Consider the following 26904-nt stretch of genomic DNA (forward strand, 5'->3'; position numbering starts at 1 on the left):
CCTAGAGGTAAAGAAGGGACGAAATTGCGTCATCATTTTTATTCCCAAGAGGAATAAGCCGCGCTAGTTGGTACATTCTTTGCATATAAACAGCGGAACAGACGGTACTAAGAAGAGAAGTGTGTTTGTGTCCTCTCTTCTTGGTCCAGTCTGCTGCGCTGTTTTATACGTCATTGTTTTTATTCCGCGTGCATATGTGATCTTTGCACCAGAGTAGGCGTAGAGGTAACATAAAATCTCACTGAGGCCGCAGCTTACTTCACGAAGTACTCCAACGTGGCAGGTCCACAAAACCTCCCTATTTAGGTCTTCATTGAAATTGCTCATGGTTGTCAAGTTGTACCAAAACGGCACGTTTATTTTTTAGCTATGAACCATGGAATGCAGTATGGCCACCACCCCCGTATGGCAGGGTCGCACCAAGCTTGGTAGTGCGTACCACATGCTGACGCAATGCGCTACGCGCATACCCGGCAAGTCCCACTTTCCAAGTGGAACAACCTTTCGGAAATGACGTAAACCGGAAGAAATACCGATACAAGTGACTCACTGCCACGTGGTCTTGCTCCAAACACACGCCACTTGGGCGGTTCGAATTTTCTGCCCCAGAATTCTGTAAAGGTTACTCAGGGATACCTTCCATTTCCTTTCCTTCGCATTTGCAGCCCGGATGAGTCACGGGGAAGTCGGAAGATAGGACCGCCGTCGGCACGGTTAAAGGAAAAACCACCAGCGAAGGCGTATACGCAGCGAAGCCACCACGCTCGAGGCGCTACGGGACTGCTGAATCAAGCGCTCGGAACCGGCGCTCATTCGATCTCTTCCTTGTGCGTTTGAGTTGTTCTCCTTTCTTAATTTTTATTTTTGTCGCAGCAGATAGGGTCTCGGCTTCGCCCTGTTGCATGAGTCTGGGGCTAGGCCTTAAAAGGTATAGATGGAGAAAAAAATAAAAAAAAACTTATAAAAACTTCTCGCAGAATGTGAATACCGTAGCGCATATCGGGTGCCTTCGGTACGAAGAGCTGATATTCGCGAAGAGCGTACCAACTACGCTTGCAGCGTTCACATACTCGGCCACAGATTCGAGCGATGCAGGAAAACAGGCCTCACTCAGTGTCGACGTCTCAACTTTGTCGCTTTTGGCGCGCGTTATTGCACACCTTTGCGGATTGTTTTGAGCTCCACCAAAACGACAGGAAATCAGACTCGAAGAGACGAAGATGTATAGCTCGTCCTGCAGAGTGTCCTTGTATTGGGCTCATGAAAGAGACGAAGCATGTCACAAAATCCTGGCCGAGAGGATGTAAGCACGTCGGTGAAGCCTACGCTGAATTGCACAATACGTACTTTGATATTCCCTGTATTATGGACGTGTGTCTGCCAGGGGCAAGCGTTATGCCTCGGGCCTTTCATTCCGCACACCTCCACTGCCTTTCGCGCCAGCAAACACGCGCTACAATCAAGGGCGGAACCAGCTGGACAGCGCGTGAATCCATCACACTCTGTCACGGGCGCAGTTATAGGCCCCAATAAACGGTGGGCTCCGAATCGTACGCGTCCGCTCCATCAGGCAAGAACCGCGTCGCCCTAACGGCGCACTGAATAAAGCCCCGAAGAAAAAAAAAAAACAAAGAAAACGAAACAGCCAGCTCTTCCGTCGAATGCTCACCCCCCAAGACTATACACGACTGAGGCAGTGGCGTCAAATCTGAATGACTGCCATATCCGCGTATAGAGCCGCCGCCACACCTAACTCGAACACGTGTACAGAGGGAAACGGCCGGTATACGAGGCAAATAGGCAGCAAATTGCGAAGGCGTGGGTATAGATTCGAAGCAAATTTGGCTATCGCGTATACACGGCACCGCATGGTGTACACAAATGAGCGAGCGAGCAGCAGAAACGAATGAGTTGGCTCAGCGCAGGTTCGTGTGACGGCCAGTGAACTCGAGCGATGCATTCCCCCGTGTCTTTTTTTTTTGTTTTTAAAGCAGTGACGCAGGGCGCAATTTCACGCGATACGCGCCTGCCAAATGGAGGCCCAAAGAAAGCGCCTCCTCGGCGGCAAGCAGCGCTGCTGGCCTAGTTTGGTTGGCTGCAATGTGGTCTTCGCGCATGGGCAATGCCGTATCTCGATCCGGCGCTGGTCGTTCAACCGGTCCCATCCCCAGAGGAAACCGAATGAGCGCTGTTCGATCCGGCCGCCGTGGTGTGTGGGTATAAGCGCGTGCATATGCATACGCCTCGCGGGCAGAGCGCGAAGCGAGGCGCCGCGCGATTAGCCCGCGGCATCCGAGATTCGGGGTCCCCTTCCACCCGCTCCCGTTTCTTGCGCGGTCGCTCTCGTTCGGAGGCGCCGCCACGCGTGTATTTATAAACACGGCGCGCATTCCTGAACCCCGCTTTGGAAACAAAAGCAAAGAAAAGCGAAGGGCTTCACGTTGGAGCACGTCAATGTGCAAAGGGGCTGAATCTGCTCTCCCGTTTTCACGGGGTCTGTAGCTGCAAGGACAGGTTTTTCAGAACGGGAATCCAACTGGAATTAGTCCGGACACTGAAGTGGAGATATCAGCGAAAGGTTCCCGTTTGTTTTCGCGATAAAACTGACGCCAAGAGATAAAAATCAAACTGCAGGTTGGAGGTAAAACACTGTCTACAACTACTACTATAAAAAGCTTGCTATTACTGCTACAGGTTGGAGCTGCAGACAAGAAAGGAGCTGGTGGTATTTGCAGCGCCATATTCAACTCCATGGCTAAAAAGTTATCTCAAGCGCTGCTCGCAATTCCTAAAATGCATGCGTCAAAGGAACTATAGACAAGATGCCATGCTAGCACGTGGAAGACTCACTGCGCATACCAACGTATCCACCGGCACCTGTCTCAAAGCATAGCGAAGCAAGTCGCGTTTACAGTGAGTGCCTCAGTAAGGACCAGCACACTGTGGGCCTCACATGCGTTTCAGTGAGGGGTTTGTTACCAGGTGTCATTAAGTGACTGCGACAAAGAAAATCAGAAGCGGGCACAGGCAGCAAGGCGTTTGTGGCTCACCTTGCATTAATCAGGAATACGCGGCCGTTGTGGTGAGTTGCCACCAAAGTTGGAATGGCACCAACGGCACCAAAGACGTTTCGGATTCACTTCCTATCCCCCAACGAAAACAGCGCAAACTTCACGAAGGACGCAGAAAGGGGAGCCTGTGTCTCGTCTCCCCTTTCTGTGGTGTCCTTCGTGAAGTTTGCGCTGTTTTCGTTGTGATGGAAAACCAACTAGCTTGTGATGTGTTCCTATCCCTCGATTCATCCATACTGGATGTAACATGTGTAGTTCCATCAATCCTGATTCCATCTGCACAGTCCGAATGATGCGATCAGGGGCCTGACAATCGCAGTTTCGCCCCTCCGTAAGGTAGACAAGGGAGCGTTGACGACAATGTCAGCGGCACCGCGTCCGCTACGTATAGGCCCGGCTGGTCTGCAAGGCGCAAGTGGCACCGTTCTCGGGAGGCCCAGACGCCTGCGGCCGAGAGGGCGCCACCCCGCAGGGTTAAAAGGTGAAAGTTGGACTCTCCGAACCCGTTCACCCAGAGGGGACGTCGGAGGAGGCCGATATAGCTCTACGCGTACACACGCGGACGAACGCTGTGCGGGAAGTGGTCCCGGGCCGCGACTCATCCGCGGCACCATTCCCCGGTCGTTGGCCGTCGTCCATTTCTCTTTCTCCGCTCATTGTTTCGCGGCGAAGAAGGTCGGGGGAGGGGAAGAAGCCTCGGCGGCAGCCGTCTCGAATGGGTCACCGCTTGCGCATGCAGCGATGACGGGGGCCGCATCTTTCCCAAAAAAGCGAGCGCGCCGAGAGCGGTCAGCGTCGCCGCCGCCGCCGCGTGAGCCCGGTCTCGGGGGAACGGCCGCCGCTGGTCCATTACTGGTGGCGGCCGACACGCATGCCCGCCGCCGCCGCCGCCAGGATGCGCTGCCATTACGGGGGCCGCCTAATTACCGATGCGCGCCGAGGGGAGGGGACGCCTGCGGAGGCCACAGGCTCGTTTTCACTGCCCGCGGGAGGAACGCGCCAGGACGCCGACACTCTGCACTTACACGTTCTCAGCTGCTTATGTGACTCTGTACAACGCGGAAACGAGCGCTCGGGCCGCGGGCGCAAACTCTAAATGAGGAAGAGGGGTCGACCACTGCGCCCGACTTTCTCCCGAGGGTGTTCCTAGGGTCCGTGCGCGCCAGGCGACGCTCCATTGGTCATCGCAGCGTGCTTTTTCGTAACTTGCACAATGAGCAGTTTCTGCATTCGTTTCCGGTGAAGCTGGCAGTAAAACCGGAAACAGTAGCAACGAGGCTGGATGACCAGTCACCGCGAAGTCGTCGAATGCACTCCTTATCGAAGCCAGTTGAAAATGCAGGCCATTCATGCATTTCACGCTTCGTCCTGTGTATACGTCCATCCTTCTTGTGCGTGTTTTGTTGTTGTTGTTTTTGCGCATCTAAAAGTAGCAATGCAATGGATATCCCGACCTCCTTAGAAATTCGAACAGCCGGAACCGCAACGAACCATCTGAGACTGCCTCCGTGTTTGCTGCTTTCTAGGCCCAACCATTTCCTTCAGGACCAGCATTGCTCTTGTCTGGAGCCAGTCCGTTCCTACTGCTTGCAGTAACTGAGAACCCGATCAAAGCCGTCAGCATCCGCTTAACTCCGCGTGCAAGGTGCCACGCCACATCGGCTCCTGTGTCCATGCAGCTCGCCATTCCCGCAAAACTGCGCTGTCGAGTTTTCCCCGCAAAGCCAGCGCACGAGCCATGCTTGGCGCATGGAGGGCCCTTGACCGCACTGTTTCCCAGTGATACCCGGCGACTGAACTCCAAACGCTCTGTCCCAGGTGTCTGCCGATTCCAGAAGCAAAGCCTCGAACCCTGGTTCTCTCGCCGATGGTCTAGTCTGAGACCAAGCCCGTCGCCTGTTCAGAGGAAGTCGAAACGAGCAACAGCCATCGAATGGAGGACGCTTCTGCGGCGAGCTCCTAGCAGGACAGACGGCATCGCGAAGGGCTCCTCGAAGACCCAGAAGGCAGGGGCGCATTAGCGGCTCGGCGGCGGCCGCTTGAAAAGAAGCCCCCGCCACTCGCGAGAATGCGCGCGGCGGACTGAGAGCGAAGGATCGTGCGCGCATCCATCTCTCCTCTTCTGGCTCGCCGTGGGCGCACGCAGGCGCTCCGTTTTTTGTTTACAGGCCGCTCGGTTGCAGCCCAGCGAGCCGAAAGCGGCAACGAGCGCCAGCGGTATAACGGGAAGTGAGGCATTCCCATGGCGAGAGGTGGGGGGGGGGGAGGGGGGGGGGGCAGTCCGCCACGCTCGGCTTAGCCTTCCTAGTGGGGCCGCCAACACTGAGAGGGGGCCGATGCGGACGCGCACTTACTCCGCTCGGCAGGACCGAGCGGCAAAAGAAAGAAGCGATGATGCAGAGAAGGAGAAAGAAAACAGAAGGCAGGCAAAAAAATACGGCCGGACCGAATAACTCGGCGGGGAAATAAAGAAAGAAACGAACAGGGAGACGGACGGAGCCGAAATGAGAAGAAAAGAGAGAAAAAGCTTCAACGCGTACCTGGAGCCGCCGCAGGGAAGAAAGAAAGAAGGGGCGAAGAAAGAAGAAAAGCGCCGTAGGAACCTGGAAACGCGGAGAAACAGAGAAGAAGAAATAGAAGCGAGCGAGCCAGGCGAAGCCGAGCTGCACAGCGGAGCCAGAGCGGTTCTGGCCCCCCTTCGGGTGAACGGCCTGCGCTCGGCTTTGCCCGATTAAGAAAGCGCTCGCTATCCAGCCTCGCGTGCCCAACGCAGCCACCGCGGACGTCGGTGGCGGCCACGTCGGAATCTTCGAGGCGGCCCCTTGCGCGATATTAAAGCTCCCCTTCTTTCTCTCTCCCCCCCCCCCCCCCCCCCCCCCCCCCCCCCGCTGCCGAGCATCGGCGTGGCTGGGAAACGCGCCCTTCTCAAGTTGTTGTTTACGCCTGTCATGTGGCCGGCCGTGTACTTCTCGAATGGCCCGAGCCGTGCACGACCCGTGTTTCGCGGCTGATAGATGCTCTCCAAGAGCAGCGACACATGCCGCGCACGCTGGAAACGGAGACGGGGGCTCGCCAGAGCTCTAGCGAGAAGGACGGAAGAGGCGAGAGCAGCGGTCCGCGCAGCAGCAGGAGCACTTTCGTCGTCGGCCGTCACACGAGCGCTCCGGGAGAGAGGTCCGCCCGGCGAAGCAGGGGCGACCCGTGGAAGGGAACCCGGCACTCATGGGGGGCTTACCCCGTTTCTAGGCCAGCGCCTTTTTTTAAAACTCCTCCTCTGGGCAGAGGCCGGCCGAAAGAAACATGCACGCCAGCCTCGGCCGATGCTATATACGAAACCTGTCCGCGGGCGACGACGCCGTGCGCACGCCGTCGATGATCGGTCGTCGGCCGCTGCGAACGATCTGCCTCCCCATCTCGTCGTGCCTGGTGTGTCTGTGCGTGTGTGTATATATATACCTGCTTCGCCGCCCCGCGTAACGGCTCCGCGGCTACTCTTTTCTTTTGTATCTTTTGTATTCTTTCTTCCACGGGACAGGCAGCGTGTTCGGCCGGGACGTGATAGGCTCATGATACCGACGAGGTGCACCGTGCTTTTTCTTGTTTTTGTTTCCTTTTTTTCGGGGCCACGGCCGCACCCACAGCAACGGCCGGCCGATCGGACACCATCTTTTGCGCGCCGTCACAGATGGGCGAACAGAAGGGTCCCCTGCTGCCTGCCAGCCACCGCCACGACAGGGTCACATCTGCGCGGAGGCTTTACAGGACTGTCCCGGCGACCTACGGCTGACGCCAATCTTTCCCCTTGATGCGTAGAGGCTCACTCTCTCTCCCCCATTGTTGTCGATGGCCTGTCGCCTGAGTGGCATGTCGAGTTCCCTTTTTATGTCCTGGCTGCTAAGCAGTCCACCTTCGCTTTCGCCAAAGAAAGGCGGAACGTCGTCCATCCATATATGGGTACCCAAACGACACTTTGTCTTCTCCACCTATGGCTAATGGACAACAATCAATCGGTCCGCGTAGCGCAAGACACGGGAGAGGTTTTCTGCCTATCTGCGACTTCGTGCAGTATGGCCTCCGCGTGCGCAGCCGGGTAGACGACCTTTCCTCCGCGGCGGCTAGCCGGCAGCATAGCGTCCACCGTGCCTGCAGGTGTAAACAGGGCTCTGCGACGAGCATCCGCGAAGCGCGCTCCTTAGGACTGCACGAACCAGCACTGCCCCTCGTTATAGTATCGGCGGCAAGCGCCACGCCGAGAACGCATATAGATGGCATGGGAGTGCAGTGCCGGCAGACATGGGCCTTGTCTTCGGGCACCAAAGCCGACAGGAACCGACGAGCGAGAGAACGGACTGTCACGAGGCACGGAGAGAGCGACGGGCACGGAGAGCGTGTTCCGAGCTCGTGCGTGTCAATCTCCCCAGGTCCGGTCGGCCAGGGGTTCCCACAGGCCCGTCGAGGCTTCGTCCGTGCATGCGCTCCGAGAGCGTGTTCACGTATGCGCACTGCGTGTGCACCCCGCAGTACGGACGCCAGAGAAGTGCATGTCAGCGGGATCCTCCCGCGGTTAGCGTGCGGGCGATATCGTGAGGCCCGATGCGCGTCACGGACGGCGAGGCGATGCTGCGGGCGCCGGTTAAGGCTTCCCGCTTAATCGAATGACCTGAGCGCAGGAGCCCGACGAAGCAGCCTATGGCGCGCATGATTTGATGCCATTTCGCTTCGGCGCGAGTTAAGCGATGCCGCCCAGACACGCTTGTCCGTCTTCGTGGTTAGTCCGGCCGAGGACAAACCCCACTAACGCAGCGACGGAGCGAGCCAAGTCGATGGCCACATGCACATCACTCACGCGTATTCGCCCAGTGACACGTCCAGCGCTGGTCAGCCATAACCCGCATACAGCGCAGCTCTGGTTACAACGCAGTCGCCTCGTTTCAGATGGGAAAGAATCGCGTAGGAGGTCGCTGCCACCGGGAGCGTCTCCGAGGAGTCCGGCCGTGTCCGCGCTGAAGTCACGCCAGCGAGCGACGCCGCGCATTTTTCTTTCTTCTTTTCTTGTTTTCGGTCACGGCCGCTGCGCTGCCGGCGGCACTTACCGCGGTCTTGCGAAGCGGAAGAGCGCCCTGCGGAGCGGGGAAAAAATGACCGCATCCGCTGGGGGCGCTTCCGCTCTTTCTTTCAGCCCCGCTCCCACCTCCTCCTTTACCGCCTGCTTCGACACTTGGCGGACACCCGTGTGCACGTACTTTACTCGGCCGGCAACCTTGACTTCGGCACTCCTCGTGGTGTACGTGAGGTGCAACCGCTCAGCAAGAGTGAGGTGGTATCGGCCAAATGCGACAGCACCCCCATACCTCGTGGCGATATAGTGCTTTCTAACACGGCGTCGTTTTGTGTCGCTGAATGCCACTTCTGGTTCACTGCGGCCCAGGCAGGCTTCATTATCTACTGACCCACCCCGTTCATTCTCATTTCTTTGGAGGACGGTCAAAATACCAAAAGGAGCTGTGGCGCCTTACACTTCTTCGTGCGGCACTAATTTGCTCGTTGAAAGACTACAACGCACCTCACACACGATTGCGTCAGGGTGAAGGGACGTACACGGTCGCTCGGCCGGCCCATCATATTCCTTCCAGCCGGTTAAAGCACCAGGTTTAGTTATAACTTGTTTAACGAACTGTTATGTGTCTGGTCGTCCACTACATCTGGCATGTCTTTCATGTGCCCTACAAACGAAGATGCTGGAATACACACAGCGCGGCATCTACCATGTGACCCCCCAGGCGGCGCCCATAGACCGCTGCCCCTCCTCACGAGTGGCTGTCCAGGAAGACGATTCGCACTCCAGTGGCCCAAGGGGAGGCGCCGGCGAACGCGGCCAAATCAAACAGACCGGCCCACCGGCCCTGGCCATCGCAGCGTGTCGAGGGAGGAAGGGAGGCCAGGCCGCGCGCACGGCCCGGGACGCGCGTTGGCGTCGGGGCCCCCTCGGCGTCACGCTCGCCTTGACATTCGAACGGGGCCGGCCACGAAGAGCGTCTTGACGGATTCGACCGGTTCCAGGGGCTCTCGTCAGGCGCCCTGACCTCCTTAGGGCCGACAGCGGGCGTGGCTGGTCGCGACGATCGATAAGTCGACGCCCAGCACGGGGTGGGCGGACGCCGCCGCGAAGCAGGCGCGGGCTGCGATCCCGCTTTCTTTCCGGAGGACGTCGTCGCCGACGCGGTGTACAGCGGTGTCTCCCTCTCCGCACAGCTCTAATGTCCACACCAGAAAGCATTCCGCTAACAAATGCAAGGTTGGCGGTTACCACGTTCGCAGTTCTGCAACACCACAAGCAGCTCTGCAACGCGCTCTTCGCGAAACAGCTGAAATTAAATGCACTGCCCCGTGCTCAACGACCACCTGGTTCACAGAGCTGTTCACAAACCAGAAGTGGTGCAGTCCCGCCTGCCAGCCATTCCTCTGCCGCGAATCTGCCCTTGGATGCCACCCGTATGTGCGCATGTCCTGGCCAGTGCCCGCTATAGCTGCGTCTCGACCCGTGCCCCTTTCAGAGTTGAGCCTACGATGCAAGAACGGCCGCGCCGCAGCCGTTAAGCCATGAACCAGGAAGGTGACCCCACTGCTATACCGCGCGGCATAAAGCGCGCACCGCTTGGCGAGCGGCGCCCTTTTCAGGTCGCCCTGCAGTGCACGTTGTACTGGGTTTTAAGTGAGCTGCGTCGCCAGCGATGCGACGGTCGCACAGAACGATTCAGCGCTGACCCGCCGCCAGTTCATAACGCTAAAGACACGGCGCTCCTCTTGCGTTAAGTGAAAACAAAGGCGAGTACGGCTACAGTGTGAAAGTGCTGAGGCTGGCAGACATTCTTAACCGTAAGTGTGGCGAGTACGTTTATCACTGGCTATCGTGGTCGGTCACCGTTTCCGCGAAAGCCAGTCGCGTACACTGACCGGCTTGTCTACTAAGGTCCTGAGCGGCCTACAAAAGAAGCATGGCTGTAGTTTCAGGCCCTTCCGTTCGCGCTGTTATCGAAGGGGCCGCTTTTCGGAATAAGATCCAGGTGCCATCGCGCTTGCGTATTCGAATTAGAGGGCAGAAACGTTTAATTGTGCTCCTGGCGCCTGCTGGACGTTTGAGAGGCACTCCGTGCGAAAAGTACCGCGAAGAAGCAAATATAAATGGACAACCGACCATTTGATTAGCAGCATCACGCGAGCATCGGCCCAGCGGTACTTCAGCGCGTTATCGTCAGTGGGAGCGAGGAATCCAGTGAGGGTAGGTCCGAGCGCGGTGAGATCGGCGCCATCTCATTCGTCGCACGCGAGGGTCTGCGTACTCGCGGACGGCCAATCACTGGCGCTTAAGGAGCCCTTCTATAACAGTCAACTATAGCAACAAAACTTGCCCAAACCGAATTGAGAAACACATCATTATCAGTACTGAAGGGGCGAATATAGCGCAAAGGGTTGGTCGTATACTTGCCGTCCGCCCGTCCTCGCTGGTTCTGCCGCTGTGCGCTGCGATAAGGCGCCAACGTGACGACCTTACGACATCGCCCGATATAATGTTACGAAAACTGGCCTGTCGTGCGTAGGCTAGGAATAGTGAGGCAACAGCAGATAGAGGCCCGGCGCGCATAGTTCCGCGTCGGCCCTAAATGCAGTACCGCCATCTCAAGTGGGCACGCAGAAGCCGTCCCGCTTGCCGCACAGTAGAGATCAAGAGCGACGGTGGCGCCATGGTCAGCCATCATGGGACAGCCATCGATCTAGAACGCAGCACAAATGCACCCGCGAGCATTTTCTAACTAGAGTAGCAGATTTTCTAGTGAAGCAGCGCAACGGCACAAGGCCAACGGAAGAAGAGGACAAACACCTTCCGTTGGCCTTGTGCCGTTGCGCTGCTTCACTAGAAAATATGTCAGGCCAACTCGCCCACCAGTTCATGTTGTAGAGTAGCAGGCATCGGATATCTCCAAGCTACAGCCCCTTGGGTGTGCACTGTTGAGCACTTCCCACGGGATGGGCCAAGGTAAGCTGCTTCTCCTATAGCCCGAGGGCGGCTACGCAACGGCAAGTGCACAGTTAATAACATTCATATTAGGCACCATGGTAACGGCGACCCAAAACGAGCTTTTCAGTGAACGAAGCCGGTGATGCTCCTCAGGCAACAGCAACAAAAACTAATGTCACAGGCGCAGCAACAGCAACAAAAACTAGGAAAAGGACAGGTCTTCTGAGATGTTGGTAGATAGCAAGAATATGCCTCAGCACGTGACCGCGAAATAGCACGGTTCGGTGAAGTATCCCCGAATTGATGCCGGTTACTCGGCGTTTCAACAAGAGGGCGCCGTTCCCAGGGGTCGCAAGGAGAGCCACAAAGCGCTGACCTTTCGTCGTCCACCTCCTGCTTGACGGTGACAAAGGCCCGTCCGTGGCCCATGGCGGCCTCCGGCCTGTAGAGGGCAGGCATCCTGCAACCCAAGTAGTGGTGGTAGGCGCGACAGGGGAACCGGTGGGCACCAGCAGCGGTGGGTCGTCTATACGCCAGGGCGGCGGCAAGCAGCGGCGGCCGATGCGGCTCGCGTGAACCCGGGTAAACAGAGTGCGCCAGAGCCGCGGGCCGACTCACGGGCACTCGGCTTGTCCGCCTCCCTCTCCCCCGACTGTCGGCCAGCGCCACTCGCAAGCAGCGGGATCCCGCTGACGCAAGCAGCCCAGCCCTCCGGTTATCAAGGCGGAAGTTTCGAGCGCTGTTACTAACCCGGGCTGCAATCGCCGGTCCGCACTCCGGGACGAGGAACAAGTGATAACCACGGGAAGCGTCGGTGCGGTGTTGTTTTCCCTCTCTACTTGCAACGGCGGACGTAGCGAGAGGGGAACAGTGAGCATAATACCCCCGCCGCCACCGCCGGCCGGCTATTTTTCACTTCTCATCGGCTTCCGGAGATCTCTACGAAGGGCGCTTCCTTCCAAAGCACCACGCCATACGAGGAGCCACATAACGGAACCTGCTCATTGGCTCTTCACAAAGAAAGCTGCACCCTGGCGGTGTTTGTGCGAATCCTCTAGAAGACATTGGACATCTCGATAAGCTTTAAATTCACTTGCACGTTACCTTCATGCATTCTTCATGCAGTGAACTTCGTCAGCCCATTTGTCGGACTATGCACTCCATCATTCCATAGGCTACACCAATACTCGCCGTTGCATCCTTAGTACCCATTTAATGGCCGCATTTTATCTTCGTTTTTTTTTTACCTCTTCCACACTGGTCTCCTTCTGTCTTTATCTCCCAAATTCCCCTCCCTACGCAGAGTACCATGCCAGCGATATTGAAACGCCGGCTAAATTCTCTGTATTTCATTAAAGAGTCTCTCTCTCTCTCTCTTTGTGCGAATCCTCACAGAAGCGACACAAACAGGCGCTGTTGTCACTTGTAAACAGCCGCCGCCAAATTGTGTATAGGCATTCGGTGCTTCCTCACGTTCTCAATCGCGCGTTCAGTAGCTTTGCTTTCTAGCGAAAAGAAAGTCGCTTGATCAATTTCGCTTAATTTGTTCCATTGAGCTACTTGACACGAGAGCCCCCTTCTACGATCGATAGCTCGTAAACGGTCCACCGCCGACACCGCAGACTGGCAGGAATGTAATCGTGTTAGGTTGTTTTGACAAAACAACCTCTCGGCGCTCGCTCTACAGATGACCTCTCCGGAACTAAGTATAGCTTTTCAAAGTCACGATTGCCGTGAGTTTCACGAGAACAATGCGTACGTGAGCGGGAGGCACGATAGCACTTATACCAGATGTGAGTGCATCAGTGAGCTTATTCTCCCGTGTACCAAGATAAGACCGTGAAAACGATCAACTAGAGCGCTGGATAACACATCTGCGACCGTGCAAACAGCGCATTGCTCTGCTTCCAGGGTCGGAGAGAGAGAGAGTGATTGCTTTCGTAAGGCAGAAGTGTCCAGGTTCAATTCACCCGTTCACCTCCTGCTCCTCGCTGATCCAAAAACAGAAAACAAAGTAAGAAAACACCAATATTTGCGTCCAGTTGAATTACTACAGAATTTTCGACTGCTTGCTGTCCACGGCTGCATAGAACTCCTGAGTTGATAAGAATAGAAAATGAAACCAGGGAACGGTCGCGTGTATACTGCGCGTATCATCCTGTCCACATGCGCAGGAGCGCACTTGGGATAAGGGCACGCACACGCACTATAAAAGTTCGCACAGAGCCACCATTGTGGAGAGCCAAACCAAGCGGCAAAAGGGTTTGACAAGGAAAACGACAAGACCCCCCCCCCCCCAACCGTGCTGGCTGGTCACTTTCAGGAAACCTGACTGTCATCACCAGATACAAAAAAAAAAAGAGACATATGGTTTGTAAAACACAAGTCTCAGTCGGCTACGAACAACTCTTATTTACTCTCCATTTACTCTCCTATTTCACACATAAACCTGGCCACGTTCTTAGAATCCGTTTTGCGGGGCAGCTGACATAAGCGCGCTTTCCCACACACCCGCTGTGCTTGATAAGAAGCTCACCTCGCGTGTCGTCTCGTGCGGGCAGCCAGCCTACGCTATGGACACTTGGCCGACCTCTACGCCGAAACTGAGACTCGGCCCGTAGCAAGAGTACAAAATAAACCGATCGCGCGCGAAGGCTGCCTGGCAAGCCAACGTCACCAGTGTGTTGTAGTTCGCTGGTACTGCATACCTATGTAGCGCAGGCAGACGCGACTTTATTTTTATTTCTTTTTAAGCCTCACCGTGAATATATGCATGCCCGTATTGCAATTTGTATCACGCGCAGCACCACCGCTGCGTATCACCGCCGCACTGCTCAGTTCGTTCCCCGAGTCTTCTTTGTATTAATCTCGACTTTGCGCTGCCTATGTCGCCTCTGAGCCCTCTGTTTCGTCCATGTCTTGAGGCAGCTGGGCACGTGGCTTCGCCTCCCTCTTTGGCCTCTCTGCACTGCTTTTAATATATTTGCCTCATCGCCCAACAATCTATTTCTTAAGGAAAGTAATATACAGCGCAAAAAACACGGACAGCAGAGAAGACACAAACAACAGGACTGGCGCCGAAGTTTGTGTCTTCTCTGCTGTCCCTGTTTTTTGCGCTGTATATTACTTTCCTTCTAAGATGAGCCACCGACTAGCCCACATCAAAATTTTAATCTATTTCTACCGATAACAAAAATTTACGTGGGGTCGTTCTCAGCGCCCCTATAATCGCGTCGGCGTTCGCGCTCCAGTGCAGTGCGTGGTCCTCGACGGACATCGCGCCACGCGGGCCGCCGGATGCAGCGATCGCTGCTGTCAGCAGCATCCGAGCCCCCTCCCCCTCCTCGGCCTCTGCGTGGGGGAGGAGGAGACCGGAATTCCGGTGCTGCGGCGGCCGGGGGTAGCCCTTTGATCTGAGTGGCTCCGGCCCTCCTCAGCGGGGTGCACGAGGAGGAGAGGACGGGGTTCGGTTGCAACGTGGAGAGCAGGGGGGAACGATGACTACGCGAGACACGAGCGCGCTATCTGTCTCCATTAGAAGCCGCCGGGATGGAGCGACGCCGGCCCCCCTTTGTTCCTGTTCTTGCTTTCTTTCCTTCTGTTTCTTTCTTTCTGTATTTCTTTCTTCCTTTCTTTCCTTCCTGCTTTCTTTCTCTCTTTCTTCCTTTGTTCTTTGTTTCTTTCTGTTTCTCCCCTGCTCCTTGGATAGAGGCGCCCGTGTGCTGTGCAGTGTCAGTACACTTCAAAGATCCCCAGGCGATCGAAAAATTATTCCGGAGCCCTTCCCTAGGCCACCTCGTTCTCTTTTTTTTTTTTGTTTACTCCCACCTACCTCCATTCTCTCAGGCGCTCTCGACGTCGACAGTGAAGTGAGACAGTTAGAGCGCCATTTCATTTCCTCCAAAACCAATTTCCTTTTTCCTTCCCGGCCTTCTCGTTCGTTATCAGCTTCATTTTTCAGTCCCTGAAGTACTACGGACTTGTCAGCTTCCCTCCAGCGAGCATTGCTTGTGACGTGTGCAAAGCGCGTAATCGCACCCACTCTACGCCATCCTCGCGCGACACTGCGAAGCGATGATGTTCTCTCTGCTTGCTGCGGTGTTCGCCTGAGAGCGCAACGCTTGTCGCTGCGACCCCAGGAAACAATCGGGCACCAAGTTTCTCAGACACAGCGCGGGCCATAACACATGTGCTATACGGGCTGCGTTTGAGCAATCGAAGATGTGGTAAATCAGAACGATGTGCCACCGAAATTACTGCTGTTAGGTGTGCAGGTCTTAGAGTCGTGCTCCCTTAGTAAACTTAACCGGATATCAATGGCCTTTGTTCCGTGATGGCCATCGCTAGCGGCTAACAGAAGGTGAATACTGTTCTGAGCCTTAATCGGCCACGTAAGGATGAACGCGAGAAAAGCGATGCGGGTTCTCGAAAATCGGCCTACAAAGTTAACTCCATTGTCTCGGCTATGAGTTCAGAAGTGCGTCTTCGTGCGTCACGTTAGGCGTGAGGAGATGTCCGGTGTAGTGGAACAGCGTTTATTTCGCTCTTAGTGCAGCAATGCCGTCGCGCACTGCGCAAACAGCGCGGCGACGTTTGACAGCCGAGCCAAAGTCATCGCCCTTCCGGAAAGCGATGTGCAACTCACTTTCTTCGCCCTCACCTTCAGGAAATAACGCTAGAAACCACGAAACATGCATGCATACATGTATCATACATACATATTGCGAGCGGCAACTGCTGTTACGAGGGAGGGCGCCAACGTTCAAGGGCCAACGCGTGATTGCGCAACACCCATTGCCGGCGGATGTCAACATGCGTACACAACTTACGCGCGTGTAGTGAGCGCAGCTCAAGGAGCGTGGAAGGCGCTTGACAGTTCGGCGGCGACGCTCGAGAGGGGCCGCTGGTGAGGGCTGGGAACTCACCAGCTGACCTCGTGCTGCTCTCATCGGTTGATCGTTACCACGGCTCGTATTGGTACTGGACGAGAACTATACCAGCAGCAGAACATGCACTGCTGCCGAGCACCACCACTGCTGGAGCTAACTAACGATCGTTGTTAAAATTTCTGACAACGATGTTGCCGCAAAGCTTCAAGAGGCACCGTGTACTGCAGGTCAACTGTTCATTTGCGGGTTCAGTATAAAATGCCGATACGCAAGTGAACCGGGGAGATTCACTCTGCCTGTCCTTCGAGAGATTGGTAAGCTTGGCGAAAGCGTCCGGGGCCTCAACCCAGCTCCAGGACCTGGACAGCAGAACAGCGCCTTTTCCATCACCGCGGCGTCCAACGACTCGGAAACAGGCGGCGCCAAGGCCGCCGCGTTGCAGTGTGATATACGCACGCAGTGCGAGCGAGTGGGAGGCAGCCGTTGAGTGGTCGTCTCGTGTTACGGCATTTACACCCGATGCAGTGCGCGCCGCCACTCTCTCCTGGAAGGAAAGGCAGGCGGGCGCCACCGCTGAGGCGCTAACAGGGGCGGCAACGTGTTCCGTCATCTAGTCAGTATAGGGCGCGGGAAGCCTCTGAAACACTACGAGCTATGCTTGAACTGCACGCACGCAAACACCGGCCGAGAATACATGTGAATATATATATATATATATATATATATATATATATAACCGCTGAGCCGCGGTGGCTCAGCGGTTATGGCACTCGGCTGCTGACCCGAAAGACGCGGGTTCAACCCCGGCCGCGGCGGTCGAATTTCTTTGCAGACGAAACTCTAGAGGCCCGTGTACTGTGCAATGTCAGTGCAGGTTAAAGAACCCCAGGTGGTCGAAATTTCCGGAGTCTTTCACCACAGCGTCTCTCATAGCCTGAGTCGCTTTGGGACGTCGAACCCCATAAACCAAACCGTATATATATATATATATATATATATATATATATATATATATATATATATATATATATATATATATATATATATATATATATATATATATATATATATAATTTCCGGTAAAGTAGCTGATCTCTACCGTGCCTGAACAATATAACTCTGCTGGACCATGTCCACAATATCACGCTTCCTGAGCTCTGTATGAAGCATCATCGGTATATATGTATTTGTCGCCACGAGGTCAAGGGCTTGACCCTGGCCGCGGCGACCGCACTGGATAAAGATGAAATGAGAAAAAAAAACCTCATGTACTCAGAATTTATTGTACCACAAAGAGCTCCGGAAGGCCGAAATTAACCCGGAGCTCTCCTTATACGGCACGTTGTGTCAGAGCTTAATATGTCGGTTTCGCACTTACACCCCAATTAGCCCCACTGCCCCCACTCATAGCGCCTCTAATGTTCGTCCCCACACCCTTAAGTGGCCTCACGCGGGCGCGCGTTTCCAGTGTCGAGAGCCGCTGACCAGCACGCGCGCCTCGCTTCTTCTCACGCGAAAACGGGTCTCCCTCCCGGTCGCCGCTTTTTTCTCAGCGTTGCGCCGACCTTGGGCGTCGTCCGCGGAATCGGCGTCGAGAGGCCTGTGATTTCTCCCAGAAGACTGGCTCGGCTCCACCGATGGGAACCACCAAGAAAGGGCGGGCGTGATCGAAGGAGACTCGCGCGACAGCGGCTCCCCGCCTACGTGACGAACCACGACGTGTCTACGGAGGCGCGAAACGCGGAGAAGCGGCCTCGTCGCGTCCCGGAGCTGCGTCCGTGCGAGCCAGTTCCCAGCACGTGTATGTAGCTCGGTCACTAGACGTGAAAGCTGTCGCGTCGTCTCAGGTGACCGAGGCTTGTACGCGATCGCCGACATCACAGCCGCACTTGGCGCATCGTGTGGTTCGTCGGCCACTGACGAAAAGGCTGGGAACAGGGAAAGGAGAGGCATAGAAGCTGCAGGCTGAACAAGCTCGTTAAAACAGAAAGTGGCCAGGCGCACGGATTTCATTCGCGTCCCCACATGCAGCCCCCTAATGTATCCGAGAGGAGGCGAGGACGAGATTGCTAAACTATAATGATCAGAGACGGGCAATTGAGAAATCGGTCAACACGAGAGCTCCCTTCGGAACGTAGAGAATAAGCGAGGTGTGTGAAACCTCATTACATTGCGTGGGAGAAGCGAGAGCGTTTTAGAGCAAAATTGGATGCATACGTACAGCAACCCCAACTCCCACCCCCCCCGAAATTTTTTTTTAAAAATGTGTGTATAAAATGCATATAGAGCAGCATGATCTATCGTGCGCAAGCGCATTTATCCACTGTGGGTTATTACATAAACGCGTGCACATGCACTGAGTGTACAGCGACCTTGGCAGCAACCTATTTCTCACCAGGAGGCGAGGCCCTTTTCACGTTCTGCTCGTGAAACTGATGGAGCGCACGAACTGGCATTTAAGAGCATATGCGTTGAAGAACGCTAAGTGGCCGAAGTGGATCGGAACTTCTCCGCCACGACGTGGGTTACAGCCCAACGCGTTGCTGTGGCTCACAAAAATCCGGCGAGTGCTGACCCCTAACCGGTGGCGCGACGTGCCAAGCGGTCTGATTTCCATCCACGTCGCTCCGTTCTCTCCACAATCATCCAAAGTCAAAGTGGAGTGGTATATAGTGCTCAAGGCTGCCGCCAACAGGACCAGAGGGACCAGGGAGAGATAAAATTCGGAGACCAACTGCGTCGCCTCAACTACTGGTCCCTGGGAGAGCAACCATTTCTCCCTTGGAAACTATCAACCAACACACAGTCAGATACGGTCGATCCTGCGACGGGTTGACAAACCATCGCGAGTACTAGATGGCGCCAGTTGGCTTTACTTTATTTATTTACTTATTCAGCTTATGCAGGCTACTTATAGACATTAATTAGAGTGTGTGTGTGTGGGGGGGGGGGGGGGGTGAAATAAATTACACTTAAAGCCCAGATGACATCTCCGTGTCACTTAACATCGAGGACAAAAAAAAATAAAGCGCTATGTGCACCTAGGGTGCTTGTAGCCTTCACTCACAAAATGTCACAGAAGTTTGGAAAGAACGTAAGCAAATTAAACGCAGTAGGCATCAGCATTATTAGAGAAGCTTTTAAATTTAGGTTAAAAGAATCAGGAAGCTCGAAGGCAATTTCATCGACCATTTCTGGCGAAGATCGCGAGCACGGCGCGACGCAGCTAGCGATTGACGGCGTCCCCCTCCGGCCACTCCCGCGCACAGCGAGACTATCAGGCCGGCCCCTGCAAACTGCTCGGTGCCCCTGTCACAATAACGGACTCCCGAGAGAGAGAGAGAGAGCGGGCCCCAGATCCCGGAGCGCCGGCAAGGTGAAGGCCCCCCGGGCGGGGCACAGCCTCCCGCTCCCTCAGCGCGTCTCCCCGCGCGCGGACAGCTAGAAACACGAACCCCCACCTTCGACCAGCCGGAATTAAGGCGCCGCTACACTCGTGCCGCGGATTTAATCGAACGCCGACGAGCGCAGGAAAGCCTACCGGCCCCAGGCGTTTCTTTTTTTTTTCTGCTTTTTTTTTTCTTCAGTGCCTGATTGATGAGTTTCAGCGCGATATCCCGAGCGCGCGAGTCGTCGTCATGGTGCCGAACTAAGTGCGTCCTTCCGGTCGCCCTGATGGAACTTCAGTTTTTTTGTCTCAGCAGGGTGCGGTCGCTTCTTTAACCTATCTGTTTGTTTATTTATTTATTTATTTATACAAGTACCTTCAGCACCTCAAGGGCATTATTGCAGGGGGGGGGGGGGGGAAGCGGGGGGGGGGGGGGGGACAATGAACATGTCACAAAACCTATCCACAACATCCATGCATCTCTGCACGCCATGCGAGAAAAGAATAACCGTTTTTTTCTGATAACAGCGTGCAGTTATCTCATTTGTACTTGTTTAAACTTACGCAATTAATCCGGGGTATATGCAACATGTATATGCATGTCAATAAACTTACGCATGTGCGTAGTTCGCGATTTTTCTCTTCTGTCGTGCTGTGCGTGATCTAACACAAGCCGTGGCAAGTTCAACCTGTCAAGACTGCGATCGTCTTCTCGCCAACCTCATGCAGTTTTCGTCAAAAAATAATAATAAAAAATGACTGCGTCGTTTCCATGAAGATTGGATGAAGACGAAAAGGTGAAAAACAGCACAATGCACAACACAAGGTGCAAGAAAAGACGCGTACCGCCCCTTCATCGACCACATAATGTTTGTGCCTACGAAATTAAATTCAGTTGATAGTCAGCGTATGTCTTTTACTGTTGCTGTACCTTGCCTTGTGCCTTGCGCTATATAATCACCATGCAGAACCAACTAGCCCGTCAACTCACTCTTATGAACCAGAAGAGGCAATTTAGGACGGCATAAGGGTTCAAAACGAGTATAACGGTACAAGCGGGAGCGTTTCAAAGACGCAAAAAAAAATGTCACCAGTCCGGCTTGCAGGCTACACAAACCGCATACTGGAGAAAAGCTGCGCACGGCGCGTTTACTCCCCACACATTATGCCACACCACAGCGAAGACAAGCCGCAGTGTGCAGCGTCAACGAACGCAGCGCCTGCGGGGCTCAGGTACAGTACGTGATCAGCGCACAGCGGTGCCGCTATAGCTGGCCGGTTACATGCACGCCGGATCCTAAGAAGTGACCTTCGCCGCACGACACGCGCGGCCGGACTTCACCTCTTCCTCCCACTCCTCCACTCTCCCACGTTCGCATGTCGGTGCTGGCCACAGCGCGAACTGAGCGCAAGATGCGCGCGTTTATACCTGAACGATTGCGCAACTAGCGAATTCAGGCTGAGATTCGCAGGGGCTTTCTTTTTGTTCTTTCGAAACGTTCGCTGGCCGCTTTGTTTTCTTTCTTTTTCTCGATTCTCGGGAGCCGGCGGGGTTTTTCTTCGCATAAATAGCCTCTCCCGAGTCGTTATTATTCGTCTGTGTACACGCCGGGTATCGCCCAACGATGGGGACGCCGTGCCTTTGCGTCACTTCTACACGGCCCTCCTGGAAATGCGTTGGCGAGCGCCAGTCTTGCGCGCACAGAACAACGCTTCTGTAAAAGCCTCCCGGGAAATTAAAAGGTCGTGCGGGAATATCGGAAGGAGGTTCGAAACGGCCTGCACTGCGGCCTGTGCTGCAAGGCACAGTCGACACCGCCGGCCGTCACGGAACTCCACGTTAAGATCGATCATCGCACAAATGTGCGAAGTCCCCTTCATCGACGAATCTCTCCGAACGCCTGTCGCTACTGGCGTATGGTGCCAAGGCGAGTGAACACGGCACCCAGCGCAACACCGAGCTTCGAACTCCCTCTACGCGAAATATATTTCGGCGCACAAGAAGGCGCCATCTCTGAGATGGGATTGCAGAAATAAAACCTCGCGCCCTCGTGAACACATTACCGGCAAACAATAATACAAGAACAATACAACGACTAAAATATTAATAATAACAATAATAGTAACGATATTGGTCTTTGAAGGAGGAATTATAGCAGTGCAGCGTGCGACGCAGAGCACATGAATAACCTTGTGCCTCCGCTGAACAGTTCACACAGTTGTGCTCTGGCGGGTGGTTAGCGCACGCTTGCGGGCGGAGAGAAAGATGGGGGGGTGGCAAATTGAACAGCACCGCAGCTGTGCGGGCACTGAGGAATACTGCAGAGCGCAGAGGACATTTCAGATACCCGACTGTCCTTGGCAAGCTGCCGCCGGGAACCCTAGTGAAGAATTACTCCGATACCGTCACCGGGATCCCAAGGATACCGGAGGCCACCGGTCAGTTTCTGTCTGGGACAAGCGCGCCGACGCCTCGCAGCAGACCACCGCGGCAGGCGCAGATGGCAGAGCAGATACAACATCAGCTGGACCATCAGTTAGCAGAGACCGCAAAGCGTCTTCCACACGGGTTTAAGGCAGTGAAGAGTCGGGGTAACGTGCGCGCACTGGAAGCACCAAGAGTGCGGCTATGCATATAGTCGGCGACGCAGATACGGCAGCCGTCTGTGGGCCCGAACGGCGCACAGCAATTTTTCTTTCGTTATAATTTTCTGTTCTTCGTTTTGTTATCGACAGGCGGAGGGAAGGAGGCGCGGTGGGATAACCCGATGGAACGATGCCTCGGAGGCTTCCTTGGGTAGCCCGCGCACGCACACCCGCCCGTCCTCTCCGCTGGCCGGCAACATGGCCTCCGGCGAGCGTGGAATCTGCCGCGATGCTCGTCTTGGCCGATCGCGGCCAAAAGGCTGCGCCGCGGCAGGGGCCTCCGGCGACGCCATTGTGCAACCCGCAGATGCCGGGCTTCAGAGAGCGGCCTGCCACCGGCATCGCGGGAGGAGGAAGAGGGCCAGGCGCCAGGATTAGCGTCGACGTGAGCGGCCACCGATGTCGCCGGTCGGCGGACGAGGTGGTGGCACGCACGCGGACTCACGAGCCAGCGGTTGACCCCCCTGGCTCAGCTAGCCGGTGGGGTAGGCGAATGTTCACGCAAGCTTGGGCAGATCGAGTGAGTTCTACCTGAAACTGATTCCCTGCCCCCCGCCGGTTCGGATCCCACAAGAAACGGACAACTGTCCACTTAGCTCAGGGACGGAATTACGGGCGGCTTTTGAAGGTAGCGATTGAGGGGCCGGAGGGACGGGGGAGGGAGGGGGTATTATTTTCGCAATGCGTCCCTAGTATTTTCTATTTTCTTCCTATAAAGCGTGGTGTTTGTCACGAATATTCCGCTGAAATTTTCTCGCTGAATCTGGGGGGACAGCCAACACCCCACGCCACTGCTACCTGTTGGTAAGCGTCTACTGTATTGATGAGGAATGATCCTGAAATGGTACTCCGCGGCCTGTTCGTAATGCTCGGTAGGTCGGAAGGAACGGAGCGAAAAGGGTAGAGTTTTCGTTTTACAGTTTTAGACGGTATTTGAGACCGCCAGGAACGCGAAAGGTGTCAGCGAGATGCTGCTGGAAGGGCAAACCAGCGGCCCGTCTATGCTACTATAGTCGAAGCACAACAGTACCCGTAGAGCCAGTCAATAAGATCGATCCCCAAAAAAATGCGAGGCCAAAGGAGAAGCCGCGAAGAACGATGCACGAGTCTGACTTACATTCTCGAGAGAAGATGTGGGGGCGGCTGCATACACTCCAGCGGCAATGTAGTCCCGATCACCGGCTAGTCCGGGAACGAATTCGCGGCACCATAGAGAACTCAGCGTTCTACCCCAATCCACAGGGCACCAGTCTGAAAAGGTTGTCCGCCCGTTGTCTGTCCTTCTAAGTCCGCTGGCCGGAAGAGGCGTTCGAATACTCGGCGAACAGTTCTGGACACACCCCTCTCCCGACGACGACGCGCAGTCTCCGAAGCCGTGAACTGGAACCTGTACACCAGGGCCGGGGCGACGATTTCCACAATGGTGGCAGTACACGGGTACCTGATGCGTAGAAGCGGACAGTGGACACTAGCGGAGGGCAGCGGCGACGGCAGCGGGGACAGGCCGTGTTCTTCTGGCCCGAGTGGCAGCGTCGCGCTAGCGGCAGTGGCGAGAGCCCGGCGGCGCGAACGTGAGCGCCGTTTGCGCTTTTGCGGCGACGTCGGCGCGCTGCTGCTGCCGCTGCTACGCTGTCGCAAGGAGAGTCCCGCGCGTCGCCTGCCGGCCTTGGCTCTGACCTTCGCGCCGCTGCGGCACGCGCTGCGGCAGGCTTGTTCTTCTTCGGGGCAGGCTGCTGGTGTATGCGCGGAGAGGGGCGCTGTCTTCTTCTCCACCACCTCCACCGTCGCTGCTTACCTGCGGCGCCGACGTCACCGGAGACCGCTTCGCAGCTCCCCCAGGCAACTATTATCGAGCGGTTTGGACGCACCTAGTCAAAGTTTAACGCTGCTTAGCGCTGGGTTCGTCTTTCGGCGGCGGATTTCGCTGGAATCCACGAAGAACAGAAATCAGATTTAGGGAGACCTGCTCACTGAGTTGTTCAAAAGGGACCTGGCGCTACCAGAAGGCGTCCCCAATTCGAGAAACGCTATTCGAAATTTGGAAGTTTAATTAGAACGTCTCTCCTTAGAGACGCCACCGATGTAGAAAAACAGCACCACGTAATGCTTCTGAACGAACAAGCGCAAAAAACACAACGGACAAGAAAAAGGCGGAACATGAAGGACAGGAGCGCTGACTGTCCTTCGTGTTCCGCCTTTCTCTTGTCCGTTGTGTTTTTTGCGCTGGTTCGTTCAGAAGCATGTCCTACCAACTAGCCCAACAACAAGTGTAGCACCACGTAAAGCACAAACCGGAAACTTTGTCGCAAGCGCTCCTAATTTGGACCGTGGAAACGCCCGCCTCTAGTTAACGAAAACAGGGGTTTATCCCCCGTGTTTTCTGGCAGCGATGCAATGTTCTTCGCGTCTATTTCCCCACCGCTGGGCGCTTCCGAACGGAATTGGCGCAGCGGCTGCCGGTAGCCCGGACGCCGTCCTCAGCTACGCGCGTCAGCGGGCCTGTCTTTAGAAAGTGGGCGAACAAAACAGCCAGCCGAAGGACGACGAAAGAGCGTCCAGAGCGGAAGAAGTCCTCGCGCACAAAGGAACGGGCTTCCACCAGGTGCAAGGAGGGAAGGGGGGGGGGGGGGGGGGGGCTTTCCCGTGAAGGGCGACTCTCGTCTGTCCCGACGAGTGGATGCGGCCAGATATAGACCCACCGATATAAGCACCCCTATCAAACGAAGCGATCGAGGCCGCCCAGATCCCGCGTATATACACCCCGCCACCGTGAAACGTCCCGACCGCGATAGACAACTCGCCGCGGGTGAATCAAGATAGACAAAAAAAGAAAAGAAAAAGGACACCTCTCGTTCTTTCTGCACTTGTAGTACAGTGCGGAGGATTGAGTTCGCACGTTCCTCCCTCCACGGACGGTGGTCGCGGGTCAGCGCTTATTTCCGAATGACGCTGTTTATCTATCGAAGCGATATTCTTTCCTCTGGCTTTCTAGTCCGGACGGGTGTGCGACGTACGAGCGGGGAGTGCGAATGCAAGGACGAGAAAATGCGCTATTTTCGCTTCGGTCGAGGTCGCCGAAGCGGCCCACGCAGAGTATACACTACACGCTGCGTGCAGCCTATAGCGTGCACTGTTTGCGCTTCTCACAGCTGCGCGCCGTCGTCAGTCTGTCTGTCTGGTTGGTAAACACCACAGGCTGTTCAACGACGCACGACGAAGCTGTGTTCGTGCCGGTTGTTAGTGACGAGTTTCCACGCAAGCACGGCTGTGCGTAGTGCGCGACACCGGCCGAACATACACAAAACTGCTCGGTCATCGAAAATAAATAAAGACGGCCCGGTGCCTCTCTCTGTTCTGTGTTAAGTGAGGTAAGGTTAGGTTAGCTTAAGAATTAACTGCGTTAACATGTTTTTTTTTTTAATTATGCACGAAGGAAAGACGCAACAGCTGTCTTACTCTGCGTGGAATATAGACGACGCTATGCGCACGGAATCCAACACTAAAAACAGAAATGAGTAAAAGGCAATAAGCCGTCCTCTACCACACCCCCTTTTATAAAAAGAGGGCATCTTACTCCCTCTTTACTACAATTCGTGTTTAGAGCGAAGGCAGGTGCAACGAACGTACGAAGAGGTTCATTGCACCTGACGCACTGCGCATGACGCTGAGGGCTGGTCGCCACTGGTGGGCCGGGTTAAAACGATTCCATTCCAATCCTACCCCAATCTTGCCTTCGACACTGGACCCAATGACGTCACTCCTCTAGTATCGCGGAGACACGTCAATATGGGCGGCGGACACGTGCACACAGAGAAGAACTGAAGGAAGGGAAGAATCGGTAATTACACGGTCCCACCTGTGCGCGCGTCCGAGGCAGGTGCGTGTGGGGCGCCCCACAGCCCGAGCGGCGACCTTGTTTCCCTACAGCGGAAACTTTTATTCTGCCGCGCGGCGTGACGGCTGCTTCCGAGCGCGCAGTGTATATGTGCTCCCGAGCTGCAGAGACACCCGGGACGAGCGGCTAGCAATCTGCAATTTCACAGCTGTGCAGGTCCACGGAGAGCGACTGTTTGTTCCGGCCTCCCCTGCGCTGTAGTACGCACTCGCGCCACCAGTTTTCGCTTCTGTCGAAAGCCTCTTTTTTGTTTTTCATTTTTGCCTCGCGAGATAGTTACTCCGGTTGGCCGCACGGCCGTACGCGATGCGAACAACGGTTACGGTTTTACACTCACGTTGCGGAAACAAACACGTACGCGTACAACATAATGCGTGGCGTGCTGATTTCCCCTTTTAACCGAAATGAGCAAAGCGATGCGAGTTATAATATTTCAGCCGCAAGACGCTCCTTCCACGATGAGTCACCTCGACAGCAGTGATGGCACAACGTGTGAATTCCTTGCAGCCAATACTTTGAGGCAAGTAGCAGGGCGATCTCCTTCGTGTCCCCAGTTACCTCACTTTGTCGTTTTTTACTTGAAACACGACGCTGTCCCCTAGCTATGCTGGATGTAGTGTTCGCACAACTATTTTTTCTTATTATCCCTACAGCCACCACGCCGCGATGCAGTGTCTGGAGCGGACAGGAAATAAAGCAGAGGTAGATAGAGACTCGTGATGATGGTTTATGGTTTATGGGGGTTTACCGTCCCAAAGCGACTCAGGCTATGAGGGACGCCGTAGTGAAAGGGCTCCGGAAATTTCGACCACCTGGGGTTCTTTGACGTGCACTGACATCGCACAGTATACGGACCTCTAGAATTTGGCTTCCATCGAAGATCGACCGCCGCGCGGCCGGGATCGAATCCGAGTCTGTCGGGTCAGCACCGAGCGCCACAAGCACTGAGCCACCGCGGCGGGACGACTCGTGAAGAAACTATCTTAGACGCTTTCCTC

At 55.3% G+C, this 26904-nt stretch overlaps 1 protein-coding gene across 8 annotated transcripts in view; it reads right to left on the reverse strand.

The window, feature by feature from the left end:
* The window catches only part of LOC149370028 (ETS homologous factor-like), a 439106-nt gene that overhangs the window by 45452 nt on the left and 366750 nt on the right, over positions 1-26904 (reverse strand). For 4 of the 8 annotated variants that reach the window (XM_089559750.1, XM_089559733.1, XM_089559719.1 and 1 more), the window contains exon 2: positions 11465-11548. The exons of 2 other annotated variants lie outside the window; for them this stretch is intronic. In XM_089559750.1, the coding sequence (XP_089415876.1) occupies positions 11465-11547 (83 nt within the window). In that variant the 5' untranslated portion in view covers position 11548. Of the gene's footprint in view, positions 1-11464; positions 11549-23128; positions 24025-26904 lie in introns of those variants that run through there. 2 more of the 8 variants (XM_089559742.1, XM_089559758.1) reach the window with 2 other exon arrangements.

The sequence above is a fragment of the Amblyomma mixtum genome, chromosome 1, assembly GCF_055824585.1.
Source record: "Amblyomma mixtum isolate Tamu chromosome 1, ASM5582458v1, whole genome shotgun sequence".
Taxonomy (NCBI): domain Eukaryota; kingdom Metazoa; phylum Arthropoda; class Arachnida; order Ixodida; family Ixodidae; genus Amblyomma; species Amblyomma mixtum.